Source organism: Cystoisospora suis, assembly GCF_002600585.1.
Source record: "Cystoisospora suis strain Wien I chromosome Unknown contig_5804, whole genome shotgun sequence".
In the NCBI taxonomy this organism is placed as follows: Eukaryota; Apicomplexa; class Conoidasida; order Eucoccidiorida; family Sarcocystidae; genus Cystoisospora; species Cystoisospora suis.
The window spans coordinates 655-16,852 of record NW_027158594.1 but is presented as its reverse complement, the minus strand read 5'-3'; the positions used below and the strand labels follow the sequence as shown (position 1 = coordinate 16,852).

The window sequence follows — 16,198 nt, the reverse complement described above, 5'->3', positions numbered from 1 at the left end:
GATATCGATTTTGGAGGTGGAGAAAGCGATGATTCATTTGGTTTTGAAGAGGGCGGAGGAAAGGGAGGCGGCGCGGATGATGAGTTTGGAGGTCTGGGAGGTGCAGGAGGTAATGAGGACGACGTAGGAGGGGGGTTGGGCGGTCTGCTGAACGGCGGAGGGATGGGGAAGATCTCACCACTAGATATGGCGGACGAAAGACGACGACGCACGGCTGACAAGGTGAGTGAACACAATGGAAAGAGAGCCGAGAGAGAGACGCTACGGTGATAGAAAGGCCAGGAAGACCGCAGGCCAAGAGGGCGATACTAGGACACGAGGGTGGGTGGCAGCATTCTATTCAGAATGAGAGTCAGTACAGATTAGGTTCGAGTGATAGCGAATACAGGGACGATCTCCAAGGATATGCTGTTGTCATAGTGAGAGGCCGGTATGTGAAAAAGAACGACTGCGGGCGCTCTTCCCTACACGGCTACACTACAAAGGCTGCTTTCGCGCGCCGTCTTCGGAGTTCTCTGGGCGGCTCGCTCCCCTGTACATTGGTCTCTACTCTCCACGTCCGTTTATGAACTGACAGCTAACAGAGAGAAAGAAAAGTCTCCCTACGGCTTTCTCTTCGGAGAACCGCCTTGATCTATCTGTCTACTTGGTGCTGCTTGGTCTCCAAATACTAGGGAGAAAACCCGAGCGCTGTCGCAGTCACCAACGACATGTAGGTGTCCTCGAAGAGGTGGAATCAGGGTCGTTCTTTGAGAAGACCTGGGCACTAAGTCTTCAGTATCTCAGTGCAATACATCGGTGACAGGCAATTCACATTGGTCACTCTCTGCTCAGATGTTGTCTCCGACTTTCTGCCCGTATGTGCTTCGCCCCACCGGGCGAGCAAAGCGGGTGTGCTGAAGAAAAAGGGGGCAAAACACAAAACTTCGAGGGCCCCAAGAACACTATTTGGGGATCGGAACCGTGTATGGATTTCTTAGATTCTCCTCAACTTCTTATGCTGGCAATTACGTTTACTTTTCAGACTAAAGAAGCGGTCGGAAAAGCTCGCGAGTTCCAGGACTTCGGTAAACGAGGAGACCGTCTCGGGAGCACAGGTAAGAGTTAGGCTACACAGTCGTTTTCGCTTCCCTGTATGACCCTCCCCGTCTACGTATCTGTATCTTCCTATCATGTAGTTATATCTGCCCACTCTGTCTGTTCATCTGTCTGTACCCACCCCTGTGTCTGGATCTCTATCTGTATCTATCGCTTGTACACTCTATCTCTACCTCTGTGTCACCACTAGGACCCAACTCAGTTGCCATGGTCGTAGCCGCTTGCCAGACTATAATGTCTTAGCAGAGACGAGCGCACTCAACTCTTCTTAGAGTCTCTTCTGGGTGGGCCTGGGCTGTGGCCTCTTCAACACTGCAGCAGCAGTGGTGCTGGAGTACTCATAAGTCTCCGAAGGTGCTAAGCCGTAAAAAGCCAAGGACACCTCAGAACATTCCGTATTGGTAGTATGTTTCTGTTGTAGCAGTGATGAATTCTAACAATCGTGAGAAGGCGTCTGGGGCGCACTCAACTGAGTACTATTTACCAGGATGTCCTCCATTCTGTGAGTCTCTTTACATGTATGTACACATTCACGTAGGACCGGCAAGCACCGCTCTACCAAGTGCAAGTAAATACTACGTGTTACATCATAGAGAGAAAAACAGCTGTATACAACCGAAAGAGCGTTTGTTGGTCAGTTTCCAGAAGAGAGAGGTGGAGAGGTTTTCGTTTCTTTGTAGACTGGATGAAAGGAGATTTACAAGCACCCGATGTCCAGTGGGAATCTCGAGAGAAAAAGAACATTCGGACGGACGCAGATATATACACTGCCGCTCATGATACTATTCCTGCTCTCGGTAAGAAGCAGTTCATGAAAAGGCTACGGGGCGGAGGTCGATCTTACGCTTTTGTACCCGTGCTGCCGATGAGTGTATTTACAAACCATACGGCTGTCCACTTTTGCCTACGTAGTGTCTTGTCTGTCTCTCAATATATATATGTTGTTAGCCCTCTCAAGTACAGATGTATGTGTACGTGTCTATCAATCTGTATACTTCTTTCTAGCTCTACGCCTACCATGGACTGGAAAAGGCACGTTGCTCTATACAGAGAGAAGAAACCTTCACTATGTGTGTGACGGCAACGTACATCCGTCTTCTGGGGACTGCCCTGCGTACAGAAAAGCCGGATGAGTCGAGACTGTAGTTAATGCGGTAGCAAGGCTGTTTTGAGGGTCCCCTATTTCATTCCGAAGGTTCTTCGGGATTTGTTTGGCCCCGTGTACTTTGCAGATTTTCTTGGGACAGGGTATGATGCCCTGAAAGGCAATCCTATTGGAGATCCTGAGACTTCTGTTGATCCAGGTACTGTCAGGACTCACCATGTTTTCTCCTCTTCATAAAAAAACTGCATGCTTGGCGCCCACATTTCTCCCTCGGTCGCCTTTTTCAATCGCTTGAAGAGGCCAGAGGCCTGGTATCTCCTACTCGGGGGGCACAATTGTATGTTTGTCTCTTCGTAAGTCTCAGATTCTTACCTCGTCCCTCTGGGAAGGAAACACTCTTCTTCCTTCTCTTGTTCGCCAGGCAACAGGGACTTACGGCAATCGCCTGCCACCTCGACAGGAAGACGAGACTCTCTCCTATATATATATATATATCTACGTATTTACGTACGTGCCTGGCTGTGTGTATGTTTGCCTGGTTTTCTGTTTCGACACCCGTGTCCTCTTAGGGTACCGGAAGCCTGTGGTACGTTTCGGGTGGAGTCACGATGCTTACGGAGTTACTAACGACCTCTCTCTTCTTCAGCCTCGCGGAGGATATGTCCGCCCCTTCGTCTCCTGTCGTCAGTCCCAGACGGTACGCTGCTTTCTCTGAAACTTCTACCTAGGTGTTCTATGGTAGTCCCGTTTGACAAAGAAACACAGATTTTTTTTTTACTTACGCAGTGCATATGAAATCTCGTCCACAGTCTCCCTTACTTGTTAAAGGCAGGCAGGCAGGTAGGCACAACCTAAAGAGGTATACCGACTGTCGAGCTCCTGACTCCACAGTACAGTGCCATTCCGAGCTACTGCCCCCGCCACTCCCCCCCCTCCCGGCCAGAAGTAACTATCTTCTGGATCTCCATGGAGCTATCTGGAAGTAAAGTGTTCGACATTTCTTCTTATAGCTGTGTGCGCACCGTTTATCCTGAATGTCTGTGTTTCACTGACCCCTCGGTAAAGCAACACAGATGCGAGTGTCCTTATTTTTCCTTTTGTTGGATGGCGAAGATATAGCCAAGAACGGCAGCAGCGGATTGGTGACTTCGTTTTTTCGAACCTAATGTACAAGCCCTAAGGGGGCAGGAGGGCGAGGTGGTGAGAAAAGGCAAAAAGTAGAGGAAGCCTTCCTTCTGCAATCAAGAAAACCGCGACCGTGTCTTCCTTCTTCCACATTCCTTACAGGCGGAAGAAGTCTCTTCAATGTCGGATTACGAAAAGCAACTAGACGTTGACGCATCAGTTGGAGGAGGGAATATGTTTGTATCTTTCTCTGCATCTACAAGCTTTAGGGATATGGCTAAGACGTTTGCGCAGTCAGACATGAAGTCCTTCTTCATTAAGACCTACTGCTTCCGATATGAGGCTGGCTTAGCTAATTCCCCCTCTATCAACTGGTAAAGAGAGCCTCCCCTGCCACGCGAATCAGATCGTATCGTTTCTGAGTTGGGACTTCAACTCACGTTTCCGAAAGACAATCTCCTATAGATAAGCTGGAAGAAGGACGCTCCTGGTTTCTCCTGTTGCAAAGTGAAGGTGTCTTTTCACTCGAGCTGCTTCGAGCACACCCGTCTCTGTTGCGAAAAGGCTTTGATTACTCTCCCTTCCTCTTCTCTGTGCTTTTATTTTCTGGTTACGTGGCAGTATGACCATAAATAGAGAGAGATAGATAGAGATACAGATATGTGCATTAGAGATAAGCAAAGTGAGCGAATATCTGACCAAAAGACTCGCCACTGCCTTCGTCACACCCTTCCCCTCTTCTTCATACCCTGCCTCTTCTTTCTCTCTTTGTCTGACCGTGGATACTTCTATATACTAGTATATATCTATATATATTTACGAGTGTGGTACTTGCTGTGAAGTCTCGCTGCAGAAGAAGAATTCCTTCATCTCCACTTGTCTGGAGTAGATGTATGGAGATCGTGGAGGGAGGTAAAGTAGTAGCTGTAGAAGTTACACTCTCCTGAGTGTTTTTACTTACAGGAATGTGACCTACGGATTGGAGCAATCGCTCCGGGATCTGCCGACTCATTTCGATGGTTTGATGTCAACATCTACCTGCCAAGCGTTCGTCTATAGAAGTGACCCACAGAGTCCCGAGTGCGAGGAAACGGGGGTGGCTAAGTGGATGAACCTCTTCAACCAGTACGGTACACATGTTGTTACCAATGTTAAGCTTGGTAAGCTTACTTACGTGTATTTCGTCTTAGCAGCAGCCTTTCTTTCAGTACTTCTTTTCATTCCATTGTGTCCGTAGACCTACCTGGAGGTAGGCGTCGTGTTACTGGTAGAAAACACATATCGCTGCAAGCATCTGCATATATGTCTGCATGTCAATCGCATATGTTTGTGTCGAGTACATACGTTCGACCTGTCCTAAGAGTTCCGTTCCCTTTTCTTTGATCTCTTGTCGTTCCGTTTTTTCTCTCTCCGCCTTTGTCTCTATCTTCATCTATATGTAAGGACAACAGGTATACAGACGAACTGTGTAAGGGAATGGTTTGTGCACGCGAGTGTACCACAGCCGCAAGGTAGCAGGAGGTTGCGATATCCAGACGACCAACAGAGACATTTTGCAAAGTTTCTTTTCAGTTGATTTCTCGTCTTCTGTCAACCACAAAGTCGTGTCGAATTCTTCCCGGTAGTGTGGTCTCGTGCCTGCCTCATTTTCATCTGCGTTTGACGGGGAGGTATCCTGAAGTCGCTGTCTAAACTGCTGTATGATATATATGAGATTTCATCTCTAGAGGGCGAGTGAGTGAGTACACAGGGACAAGCCAGTGACACGCGGGCCTTCTTGTCTTGTTGGCTGTAAACAGGACCATAATCTCTTATCAGTTTACCGTACCGCTCTACTTAGAAGTTCTTGAGGTGCCGCTCCCCACTGTTCCGTGTTGCTGTCCACTCTGATTCTGACTAGAGACTCGTGGTGGGAACTGTCCCGAGATTCCAGCTTACTGGCCTGCTAGCGCTCATGCGTGTCAGCTGCTTTCTTCCTTTTCATTCGGGTGAACTCTCTTATCGCGCTTGATTGTTGCTTCAGTTCTACTGACACCAGATAATATGCTAGATACAGAGAGCTGCGCGCTTTTACGTCAACTGCTGTATTCTGTTTGTGTCAAAAGTACCAAGAATGCAGACGCCTAGGAGGAAGGAGTTGGTCAGAGGGGGTAGTACGTATGATCTCCTTCTGTGAAAGACGTGTATACAGAAAGCGACAGCACATCAGTAACCTTTCGTGCTGCCCCTCCCTGGAGAAAGATAACATCGCTGTATGTGTGTGTTTAAGGTGGAAAGATCGTACACCAGGTCTTCGTAAGCAAGAAAGCCGTCGACCAACTGAAGGATAAAGGGCTGTCTGTTTCAGCCCAGCTGTCGGCGGGAGTCATTGGCTTCAGCGCTAGCGCAGGAGCATCCACAACAGATAAGACTAGTGAACGCCGCGCGGATGAATCTCTTGACAAGAAAGTCGTGACTTACGTTGTAGGTGGACGGCCTCCAAAGGATCCAACAGACCCCTCGTCGATCGTGCTCTGGTCGAAGACTGTTGAAGATTATCCAATGCCTGTAAGGGAAAAGTCCCGATCGCAAAGTAGTAGTGTATCGTAGTTGTGAAGACACACACAGGACTCGTTTGTACTTGCTGCTAAACAACTCTTTTTCCGTTCTTTGTTCTCTTGTGGTGTTCAGTAGTAGTCGTACACAGGTAGACGCAGCGAAGTGGATATGTGTCCCTAACAAACCACGCAACCTTGCTTTCCCTTGTTCGGACACAAAGCTTCTTCTCTTCTTCCCGTCTGTTCTGATGTTATTATTACGGCTCCCCCGCTACTTCCGACCCACCGTGCTGCAGACCGCTGTGTGAAGTTTCTGTCGTGGTGGTTTATGTTGTGGGGTGCCTACTGCCGCAGGTCCAGTTTGAGTTGCAACCCATACGTAATTTTCTTCCGGAGCAGTTTCGAAAGGCGTACGATTTGGCTGCGGCTTACTATGGACTAGTTCATGGCATGAGTCAGTCCGAGCTTGATCAGCTTGCCAATAAAGAGGTCGTAACCCTCTCAAAAAGAGTAAGGACGCTACGATGGAAAAGACGTTCACGACGTCACGGGCGGGGAGGCGGTTCTATGGCTTCGCGGTGTAGAACCATCGGCAATATGTTCTGGTTTACTGGTTTTTGGGAAAAGTAGTGAGGGAAAGTACGTAAGCAGAGAGCTTGTCTTTTTCAGCGGGGTCCCATCCCTACACGGGCAGACGTACTCAGAAGAGAGAGGCCACTTCGAACGGTGGGTATTTGTTCGAGGCTTTCTCCCTAGCTCTTTCTCATTCGTAAGTCATAAGCAGGCTAAACCTGTGTGACTCTTGGGACTTTTTAAAGCACTCGCAGCTTTCCCCCCCGCTCCCCCCTTTCCTTCACAGAAAACAGAACTGAGATACATCTCATTCACCAAATGTGTTGCGGAGTGATTAACCAAACTAAGGAAGAGACAGTAGGAGTCGCGTAGCCAGACGAGACAAAGGTGCGTCGACATACATACATAGATCTTGGAGCGTAGGATTCTGGTATTCACCGCCATACTACAGAACCTTCTGACATATAGATACACACGTAAATCCTGGTATCTGGTGTACACTTTTCTTGCTGGGTTGTACGCGTTTTTCCTCTGTGTTGTGTGTGTGTGTGTGTGTATGGACTTACTCAGTTGAGTGAAGGCCACTCCCTAGTGTGGGGTGGTCCCCCTCCGGGTCGAGTGATGTGTCCGGGCGATGAGGTTATTATTGCTGGTTTCTCCCTTTCGTTCAATTTCCTTGACTCCGACACTGATCCGAACGACTATCATCTTACTATTTGCACTCCTGGCTTGTAAGTGTTCTTCTTCGCTTTTACACGCCACGTTTGTCTACTCTGCATGTGCTAGCTATCTTCTAGTGTCTCCTCGGCAAGAGGCGGCTTGTTTCTCACGTGAGCCACCTCCCCGTTTTCCTGTGAAAGAGCAAAAGGGCGTAATAACTCCCTAGGGCATTTCAGTAGTTCCTAGGAATCGCTCTGGTGATGGGGGAGACTTTTTGTTTGGCCTGGCTGAGTGACAATGCAGAATAGGACAGAGACAAGAAATGAGCTCTGGTCTTCATTCACGTGGCGGGAAGGAGAAAGAGAAACGAAATTCCTTCCTTCTCTGCGCATATGACTCAGTTGGACTGTCTTCAGTTGTATTGTCGTCTATCCAAAACAGCCCTCCGAGGGTAGAGACACTACCAAGAAGACGTCAGGCACTTCAGAGATTTGTTAAGGGAAAAACTACCAGACAGGATTGGAACCGAACTGGCTAGCTATTCACTACGAGTCATACAATCCCATGTCTTCGGTTGATTCTTGTTATGTCACGAAAAGCCGCGGGAGGCAGAGAAGATGTTTACCAAACAGAGCCTAGTGAGCGGTTGCCACGCCGCTCGCGTGTCGACTTCCTGCGTGACAATCTGTCGGAATAAAGAATCGTCCGCGGAGACGAATTGTAATTTCTCACCATCTTGTATGAGGTGATAGAGAAAATAGGAAACTAAACCGTTCCGCGTGGACATACCAAGGGATTCTCTCTCTGTAGTGAGCGTGCAACTGATTTTGAGTGAGCATTACAAACGCAGAACACTCCTTCGCTTGTAGCTATTCCTATTATCGTGTACGGTCATCCTTGATAGCCACGGAGTGTAGCTTATGTGTACAATAATAGTGTCGTCATATTGCTTAGGTCGATCTCTTTTCTTGCTGCGTGTGGTTCTCGATAACAATGAAGAACCAAGACGATACCAAGCAAACCGAGCACCCTCTTTATTGGCCAGCCAGCGGAATATGACGGGAAGTTCTCTTCCTTCTTCGCTACAGGAGGGGAAGTTCGTAACAGTGTTGATGTTGTCGTGTCTTTTTTCGCCTGTGTTTCTGGGTCTGTAGGAAATTATGTGAAGGAAAGGTTGCGTCAGGAAAAAGCCACGATGATACACGTATCTGGGCAGTATGTGGGAAATCATCGATGCTTGGTCTCCGACAGTTTGTGATCGAAAGCCTTGTCGGCCGTAAAGAACAAGATGTAAGTCGTTAGTAGGTATCCGCTTTTCGTGACAGAGTTCTCTTTGAGTTTTCGTTTTTGACTCTGTCTGTCTAGTCTTTCCTCTCCCGGCTAGAACAAGTCTTGTTTATGTAGTCACGATCTTGCCTGTGGTGCGGACAGTGCGCAGGTCATACTTTATCTCTGTTTGTCGGGCCTCCTCTCTGCGTCGGATGGCGCGGATGCCTGCTTGTACCAGTACTGCTTGTTCAAAAGTTCCTCGACCGAAAAGACTGAGTGCATTCGTCGTATCTTCTTCGGTCTTTGCTGTGGTCGGGCGGGACGCACGGCTGTGCAGCTGCCGCAGCTCGTCTGGTTTTGCCCTTGCACCAAGCTGTGCCGCGCAGGTGTAACCACGGGACTCGGCGGGTCTTCGAGCCTCGACGGTGGCTCCGAGGTCAGCTGGACAGCGCTTTACTTGTAAAGCCTACATGCAACTCATGGAATTCAGGCGGAGTAAACACACCTGTACCGGGTGATAACAGATGTTTTTTATGGAGACGATCCAGCGTTGCTCTTTCTTTCGAACTTCTCTGGTTTTCATTCATTTTGCTGTAAGGCGAGCCCCTGGTCGTTCGCTTCATTTCTTTCTTGCAGAAAGTCTTAGAGCTTCACTGCCCGAATGGCATGGCTCTAGCCTGGGGAATGAAACTAGGCATTGGATACGGGCCCGGAGGTTCCATCTACAGCTACGTTGGACATTGCATAAGTGGTAAGGGAGATGTTCTTCTATATCTTACATAGTTCCTCGTGGCCCTGCGCGCGACAGCAGGAGAGTCTAGGTGTTAACGGTCATTTCTTTTTTAATCGAAGTGGGACTAGTCGCTTCGGTTTTCGGCCTCGAGGTCGGTGGCTACGGGGGGGGCCCAGGCAAACACACAGAAACCAACAACAGAGAGGAGCCGGAGTCATATGCTGCTATAGGAGAACCGCGTCCAGTCATGATTATGAGTAGCTGGCATAGCGCTGACGGATACGCTGATAAGCAGCTCCGCGCCCGTCAGTCGAGGCGAGGCCCGCTTGTTCCAGTAAGCACACTTTTTTCACGGCGCTCTACCTCCGTATGTCTGTGAAGCAAGTGTATGATTCACCCCTTGCCATCGCGATGTCAGGAAGTTGTGGACTGTTGTGTGCCTTGTCACTCAGGCAAACAGACGTGTAGGATGCGCCCGCGTCCACAAGCTAGCCGGAAGTATACCAGGCGATTTATGTACGGTGCATGTATCGAAGAAAGCTACCCCGGTCTCCGTGAGCTGAGCGGGATCAGTTCTGTTGGTGATGTTGGCTATGTGGAGACAAAGACCGATGACGATGGATCAGTCATTCTTAACTGCGGCACCGACCGCCACATCCTCTTAGGTGCGTCAGGCCCTCCACCTCTCGAAACTGAGTATTCTTAGAGGCGCGAAACCTTGTTTAGGTAGAGGGGGCCAATGTACACAACAGATGGAAATCACATCACGTCCCCGGGAATTTGTGACGTGAGCCTGCGGAAGCGGTACCAGACGGTCGATAGAGAGATAAATAAACCCAGATGATGAGGGGCGGAGAAAGGGGGTTCCTGCTCGGCGTGTTTGATGTCCTGCGTCTACGTAGTTGACTGTTAAGTCCGTCGCCGTGCTTTGTGAGGGAAGAAGAAAGCTTGTCCGGCGCCGTTCATGATTCTCTTAAACCAAGAACTGTGTGTCGGTGCTGGGGTGTCTTACCTCCCTGCAGGTTGGGCATTGGAGGCACACACGCGCATGCAGGCGACGCGCACTCACTATCAGAACTGCGAGGGTGGTAAACAGATCTGCATTATGAAAGGCTCAGGCCTCGACCAAGCACCACTTGTGGGCGGAGAACGGAAGTTCCGGGACACTCACGCTTTGATGGCATGGGGTATTTGCGTGCGTGACACGCCGGAAAATCCCGATCCCGCGCCGAAGGCCGAACCTATAGGTGGCCCGAAACATCCAGAGCTATACATTCCCTAAACCCAAAGCGTCGGCTTGTCTTACATTACAATTCTCAATCCTTCCAGCAAGTACTAATGTGTCGGAACGCAACGGCATAATTTAAATTTCAGGTTTCAAGCAGCTCTTCGTGTGCACAGCAGACGACTGCAGTTGCCGCCGGTGTGTGAAAGGCCGTCTCCCGTTTGTGGCAATGTATTGTTCCCGTGAGTGTCCAGCTGAGCCGCTTACTGGCAACAGGACAACTGAAGCACGCGAGTTGTTTTTAATCTGTTTTTTGTGTTTTAGTGAAGGGGCTCTGTGAGCTGCTGCTAGCCCAGCTCGGAACCACTCCTGCCTCGCCGCGCTAGCCACGGTGCCCGCTGCATGATTGCTGACGTGTATATCATGGATATCTTCGCTTTCGAAGTGCCGAGAGTGCACCCGAGTCGCGTTCTACAGGGCGCTCAAGGTATATTTTTGACTGTCAGGAATTTTAAGATAGAATAAGGTTTTGTCTGGAAGTGTACGTGAATGGAGAGCTTGAAGCACTTCCTGTGTGCGCTGGATTCTGTTGAGCCGCATCACTCTGGCCCAAGGTAACCGGAACGCATACCGGGCACCGCAGACAGAGGCCTCTCTAGGCGAAGCGGGGAACTGTTGCATGATTCTCCTCTGTGAAACATCATCAGAGAAAGTCTGCAAGCAGTGAAGACAAGAAAATGTTCAGTTGTGATATACATGAAGTGTAGAAATGAAGTTGCTCGCTGACGATCTGTTGTCATTCCTTTTCTTTTCGGAGCCCGTGTCTTGCGGCACTTTGAAACTCTCTTGCTCCCCCGCACTCTCACCTGCACGATGTTCTGTTGCGCCGCTTCCCTTTGTAACACAGTGTACGGGTTCGACAGGAAGGATGCATGTCCCGCATTTCTGGCTGTCCCTCCGGTAAGGGCGTATTGAGCTACGAGTGTTAGATGGTGTTTTTCTTTCTCAATGAAGCAGAAATACGTGCATGTCCTAAGTGAAACGCTGGAATGCGCTAATTGTTTGCAAGGTCGAGCACCAGTGGGTGCCTCTCTTGGAACGGCAGCCAATCTGTGCCGCTGCGGAACGTGCCTGGGTTGCGCTCTCGCCTTTACTACCATGACAAATGGCATCGCTGTTGCCGTGCAAAGGGGGCTGTCTCCTCTTGTTTGGAAGCAACCAACGGCAGGCAAACCCTGTTCATGTCCAATTTTTCTCTTAACTAGTGGCAGCCAGATGTGTAATGTCAGCCGCTAGGAAGCAGTTACCTGTGTAGGTCTCTCTTATCACGGGTAACGTTCACCGCGCAACATCGTTACACACGCGGCTGCCGTCAGTTCGTATATCGGTGCGGAACGCTCAAGAAACGCAACGCCAAGCCCCACCCCAGTCAGCAATAGCTCTCATTCGCCCTGAACGTGCTCGCTCAATCACTGCATGGGCAATACCCCCCCCTCGAGGAAAACCAAGAAATCTCGTGCACCAGGGACAGGAGGATTTCCGTCGCGTCATTCCGCGAAGGGCGGGGTTGGCCGCTTCACATGCTTCGACAGACTCCGCGCCCACCCAGCAGCTGGCTATGCCTGGCCCCGCACGGGCTCGCCACGTCCGGCTTTGATCCGTTGACATGTCGTAGGTCTGCGCTCGCCAGAGTTTGCCCGAAGTTGGTCCTCTTAGTCTTGTCGGTGGCTGTGAGCTGTGGCTGGCCAGCTGCCGTCATGAATGGTGTGGCGCAGTCTCTACAACGAGCGTGGGCACCGTACCGACCAACCGTAGAGCGCAGGTGTTTGCATCCCCCTCGTGCCTCTGCAAACGGTTCACACACAGGCCGGCAGCGAGCTCTGTGACTCAGGCACGCACACACCGGTCGCTGCAGCCGCCTCTCCGTCAAATACAGAAGCGTCTACAGGAACTTCCGCATCCAAGGTCGCTGCGAAGGAAGCTAAGATCTTCCAACTTTTCGGTCCATCTAACCGTTTCTGATGGATTGACGCGTGGGCGCCTCTTAGGAGATGGCAAGCAAACGGACCGCCTACGGCTGCCCTCGCTCTTCTTCGTACCGGAAAATAACACCACTTCAAAAAGCGACGCCTCTACTGTATACATACGGACTGACAGGACTGTCCGTTGCTGCCGCAAGCAATACTCAGAGTCAGCGAACTGCCTTTACATAGTACTTCTTCACCGCGTAGGCATTGCTGGTGAAGGCTTTGTCTCTGGACGGTGAGCTTCCGCTGGGGAAGCAACGGAAACTTGATCTTGACGCTTCTGTGCACGTTCAGGGCCAGGGGTACGCTGAAGACCGCAAGCTGTCTGAGTGCTGGAAACTGAACTCAGAGGCACTGCCTGGACATTGTGCCTGTCCGACTCACCTTCCGTCCGACCACGTTCGACTGGACGGCCAGCACGGCAAAGCGAGGATTGGTTCGCTTCGGGGTCGGCTGATCAAGCGAGGCGTGCACCCCTATTGAGGATACGCGAAGCGGAACCAACCGACATCATGGTATAAAGCGCCTGGAGAGCGTTTGACGAGTGGCGCCTCGTCTCCCCTGGGATTTCGACCACGTTCAGCGTGTGCGGTGCTCCTTCGAGGAGACGTCTGCCAGGGACGTCGGTCGACTGGCTGTTCCGCCGCTAGGCAGTAATAGCAGGTGCCTGATACCCCCTGGTAGCTTTCTCGCCTAGCCGAGTGGGGGGGGGAGGGGGTCAGCGCTGTCGGGGGCGATGAAATGTACACGCTGGAGAAAGAAAGGGCGGGACGAACTGCACACCTTGCACGCAGTGCCTCGGCCTCAACTGGCCGGAGTGCGTACATTTCTGTTGCAAAAAATCAGTTATGGTCGCCTGTCCGGGAGGGGCTGAGCCCCGCGGAGCCACATGAGAGGGCACTACGGGCCTCTTGCCAGGAGTACAGCCACAGCTGGGCCCCAAAAGAACTGTTCAAAGGAGTGTGCTGCGGAACGGAATACAGAGGACTGCGGGCTGCTTGTGGTGGCGATACGCGCCTCAGCATTCCTTCTCCCGGGCACTGTTACGAGGATTCTACAATCAGCAGTCCGGAGGTTTGAATTGGGTGCACAGCGGAAACACAGATGTTTCGGCTCTGTTGGGAGTTCTTCAGTGGAAAAAACATACGTGGTCCCTGGGCCCCGGCCGGGAGGTGGCGCCCTTGTCAGGTGTGCTCCTCGAACAAGGGTGTCCAAATTGACTTGGCTGCTGCACGCGCCGTCCGAGTCATCGTAGACCTGACTCTCGTCTGAGGGGGAATGTGTCAGGCCCACCGCGCACCTCATGTGGTAGGCAGCATACGGCGAGGCGACAATCCGTATGGACGCATCGCGACCCGCGTGGCACACGTGAACCTTCGATGGAGCCGCTGTTCGAGCCGAAAGCGGGCGTCGCGGCACCTTGATCAGAACCTTGCATGCCTCCCCGCCCTCGGTGGCTCTACACAAGAAATAGATTTCCTTGGGCTCCCGAGAAGGCAGGCCGTCCAGCCGAAGCGTGTAAACGTTGTGGCCTCCACTCGTACCACTTATAGCTCCACTAACAAGGTCACCAAGCGGGACTGCTGTCGTACAGGAGCGGCTCGCGTATGCCATCATTGAGCCCAGCGGAGGGTCGAGTTGTCTTAGCGTCGGGCTGCAACCGAACTGGGCTGTCTTGGTTTCGGCTGACAGGAGAACCGTCGTGGTGGCGCCATTCTCCGTGCAGCTAGGAATGTCGGGGGACAACTTCAGGGGAGCAAGCGCTGACGACTGAGCGGGAACCCTGATGGAAACTTTACAAGCGTGCCCTTTGCCGGGCGATTGACACTGATAAAACAGCGTCTTCGGGCCGTCCCTCGGCAGATCTTTGACATAGACTCGGTATGCGTTGTCGCCCGAAGGTGACATAGCTATGTACCCATCCACCTGCGTCCGGAGCGGCACGGCACTCAAACACGATCGGGTTGCGTAGACTGCTCCCGACAGTAGCGGCGGATCCAGCAAGAACATTCCCCCCCCGCACCCAAATTGGACTACTCCATCTCGTGGCATCATCTCTAGTGTCAGGGTGGTCCCACTTCTGTTGCAGATGGCGAAGTCTTCTGGCAGTGCGGGGGCGCTCTCAGGGTCAGGCAAACTCCTTGGAACTTGCAACATCACTTTGCACGCCCCTACCTTCGCCGAATCTGTGCACCTGTAGAATAGTGTCTTGGGCCCTTTAGCAGGGAGTGTGTCGGCCGTCAACACGAACAGATTCTGGCTTCCGTCGACAAGGGACAGCGACTTCATCCCCTCCAATTCCAGAGGGACTCTCTTGGCACACGAGCGACTGAGGTAAATGCTTTGCTCCCGCAGAGGCGGATCCAGAAATGGGAAATCTGGCCCGCATCGGAAACTCGCTTTCCTCGTTCGCGGGGACAGCTGCACAGAGATGGTCGTTCCGCTTAAGGAGCACGTGGGAAGTTCATCTGCTTGTAGGGAACCTCGTCTGGGGTCCGCGGTGCGTCCTTGGGAAACAATCACCATGACTTTGCACGCCTCCGCCGGCGCCGAGGGCAGAATGCAGCGAAAATATAGCACACGTGTTCCATAGACCGGTAGCCGGGTGGCGCGCAAAGTGTAGCCCCCGTCAGCCTCATGGGTCATTTCCAGCGACCCTGACACTTGGCTGGTGAGCGGAACCGCCGTGGAGCAGGATCGGGTAGTATAGACTCTTCCAGATTCGACTGGTGGGTCCAGAACGGGTAGCTCGGGGCTGCATTTGAACGACGTGGCTTCTCCTGGTTGCACTTCGATAGTGACCGTCGTCCCAGCTGTGGCACACGTTGGGACCTTGCTGGTGTGACCGAGCGGCAAGAGCACTGATACCCAAGTGAATGCCAGAGACAGCAGAGTACTGCTTGCTAGCCTGCAGCTTTTTCCCTTCATTGCGCACAGTACCATACTGAATATGGTCGTGACACTCTCACGCCTGCTTCTCATTCCACTTGGATCCCCTTTTGAAAGAAGTGTAGGCGTGTTGTGCGTTTACATTTACGACTGCACGTTAAAGAAAACCATAACTGCATTCTTTTTTCATAGCCGACGTATGACCTTCCCGAGCTGGCCCGGTGTGGGTCGACATAAACAGCGCATGCGCGTACTTCGCGCGAGGCGGAACTGCAGAACGTGAAACCCCGCAGACTTGAGGGTTTACGCTCTGGTGAAGCTGCCCGCCATGGGCCAGTCCAGGAGGTTCGTCCGCACGTCAGGGTTCCCTTCGGCTGAGTAGCAAAATTTCATGTCTGCAGCTGGCTACCCCGACTCCGGCCAGACAACCGCCTCGTGAGAGAGCACGCAGGGTGTCCGTCCGAAGGTGGAAGGACGCTAACCGTCTTCCGGCCTTATTTTCGTGGGATGAAGCTGGCTTGCTTGTCCACCCATCACTAGATCCTGTGAATGTTTGATCCGCAAGCCGCCATGCACAAGTTCTGACCCTCGCTACAAACCTGCTTTTCTGTCCCGTCCCTCCAAGGGTGGTAGGCCAGGCACTTTCTAGACAGCACCGCCGTTCGTCCCACACTTGCCTGCCGCTCTGTTCTCGCGTCTTCAATGGAGTAAGCGAGTCGGATGCATCCATTGCCCGGAGGGACTGTTGGGCACGCTTTGCGTAACACCTGTAAAAAGCTACATGGGTATGATTGGTAGTTCAGTGCAGTCCAGCAAACGGTTCCTCCCGTGCCTAGCCCGTCGGGTACCTAATGTCAGGAGAGCCACTCCTGACCACGAAATTAGTATACGAAGAACTATGCGACGTCGAGTGTGAGCAGACGCGCTTATATCGGAGTCGCCGCAACCGCACGTGCC

General features: G+C 51.8%; 2 protein-coding genes across 2 annotated transcripts; one reads left to right on the top strand and one right to left on the bottom strand.

Annotated features, from left to right (window-relative positions):
- The first annotated feature begins 3 nt into the window (after positions 1–3).
- On the top strand, positions 4–11,258 carry CSUI_009599 (perforin-like protein plp1). The gene is made up of 14 exons (XM_068069712.1): positions 4–222; positions 1,025–1,097; positions 1,779–1,895; positions 2,331–2,402; positions 2,773–2,900; positions 3,491–3,702; positions 4,292–4,488; positions 5,598–5,875; positions 6,220–6,375; positions 7,009–7,169; positions 8,253–8,388; positions 9,004–9,118; positions 9,553–9,765; positions 10,123–11,258. Exons 1-14 carry the CDS (start codon positions 163–165, stop codon positions 10,380–10,382), a joined length of 2,178 nt encoding a protein of 725 aa, XP_067918313.1. The 5' UTR covers positions 4–162; the 3' UTR covers positions 10,383–11,258.
- Positions 11,259–12,193: 935 nt separating this feature from the next.
- CSUI_009598 (sag-related sequence srs32) lies at positions 12,194–15,377 on the bottom strand. The gene has a single exon (XM_068069711.1). The coding sequence runs from the start codon at positions 15,332–15,334 to the stop codon at positions 13,253–13,255; it is 2,082 nt and encodes a 693-aa protein (XP_067918312.1). The 5' UTR covers positions 15,335–15,377; the 3' UTR covers positions 12,194–13,252.
- Between the last annotated feature and the right edge of the window lie 821 nt (positions 15,378–16,198).

Coding starts and splice junctions, on each gene's coding strand:
- CSUI_009599 (XM_068069712.1), top strand. CDS start 163: ATGGGGAAGATCTCACCACTAGATATGGCGGACGAAAGACGACGACGC. Junction 1,896..2,330: donor TGATACTATTCCTGCTCTCG/GTAAGAAGCAGT, acceptor TGTACTTTGCAG/ATTTTCTTGGGACAGGGTAT. Junction 5,876..6,219: donor TTGAAGATTATCCAATGCCT/GTAAGGGAAAAG, acceptor CTACTGCCGCAG/GTCCAGTTTGAGTTGCAACC.
- CSUI_009598 (XM_068069711.1), bottom strand. CDS start 15,334: ATGAGAAGCAGGCGTGAGAGTGTCACGACCATATTCAGTATGGTACTG.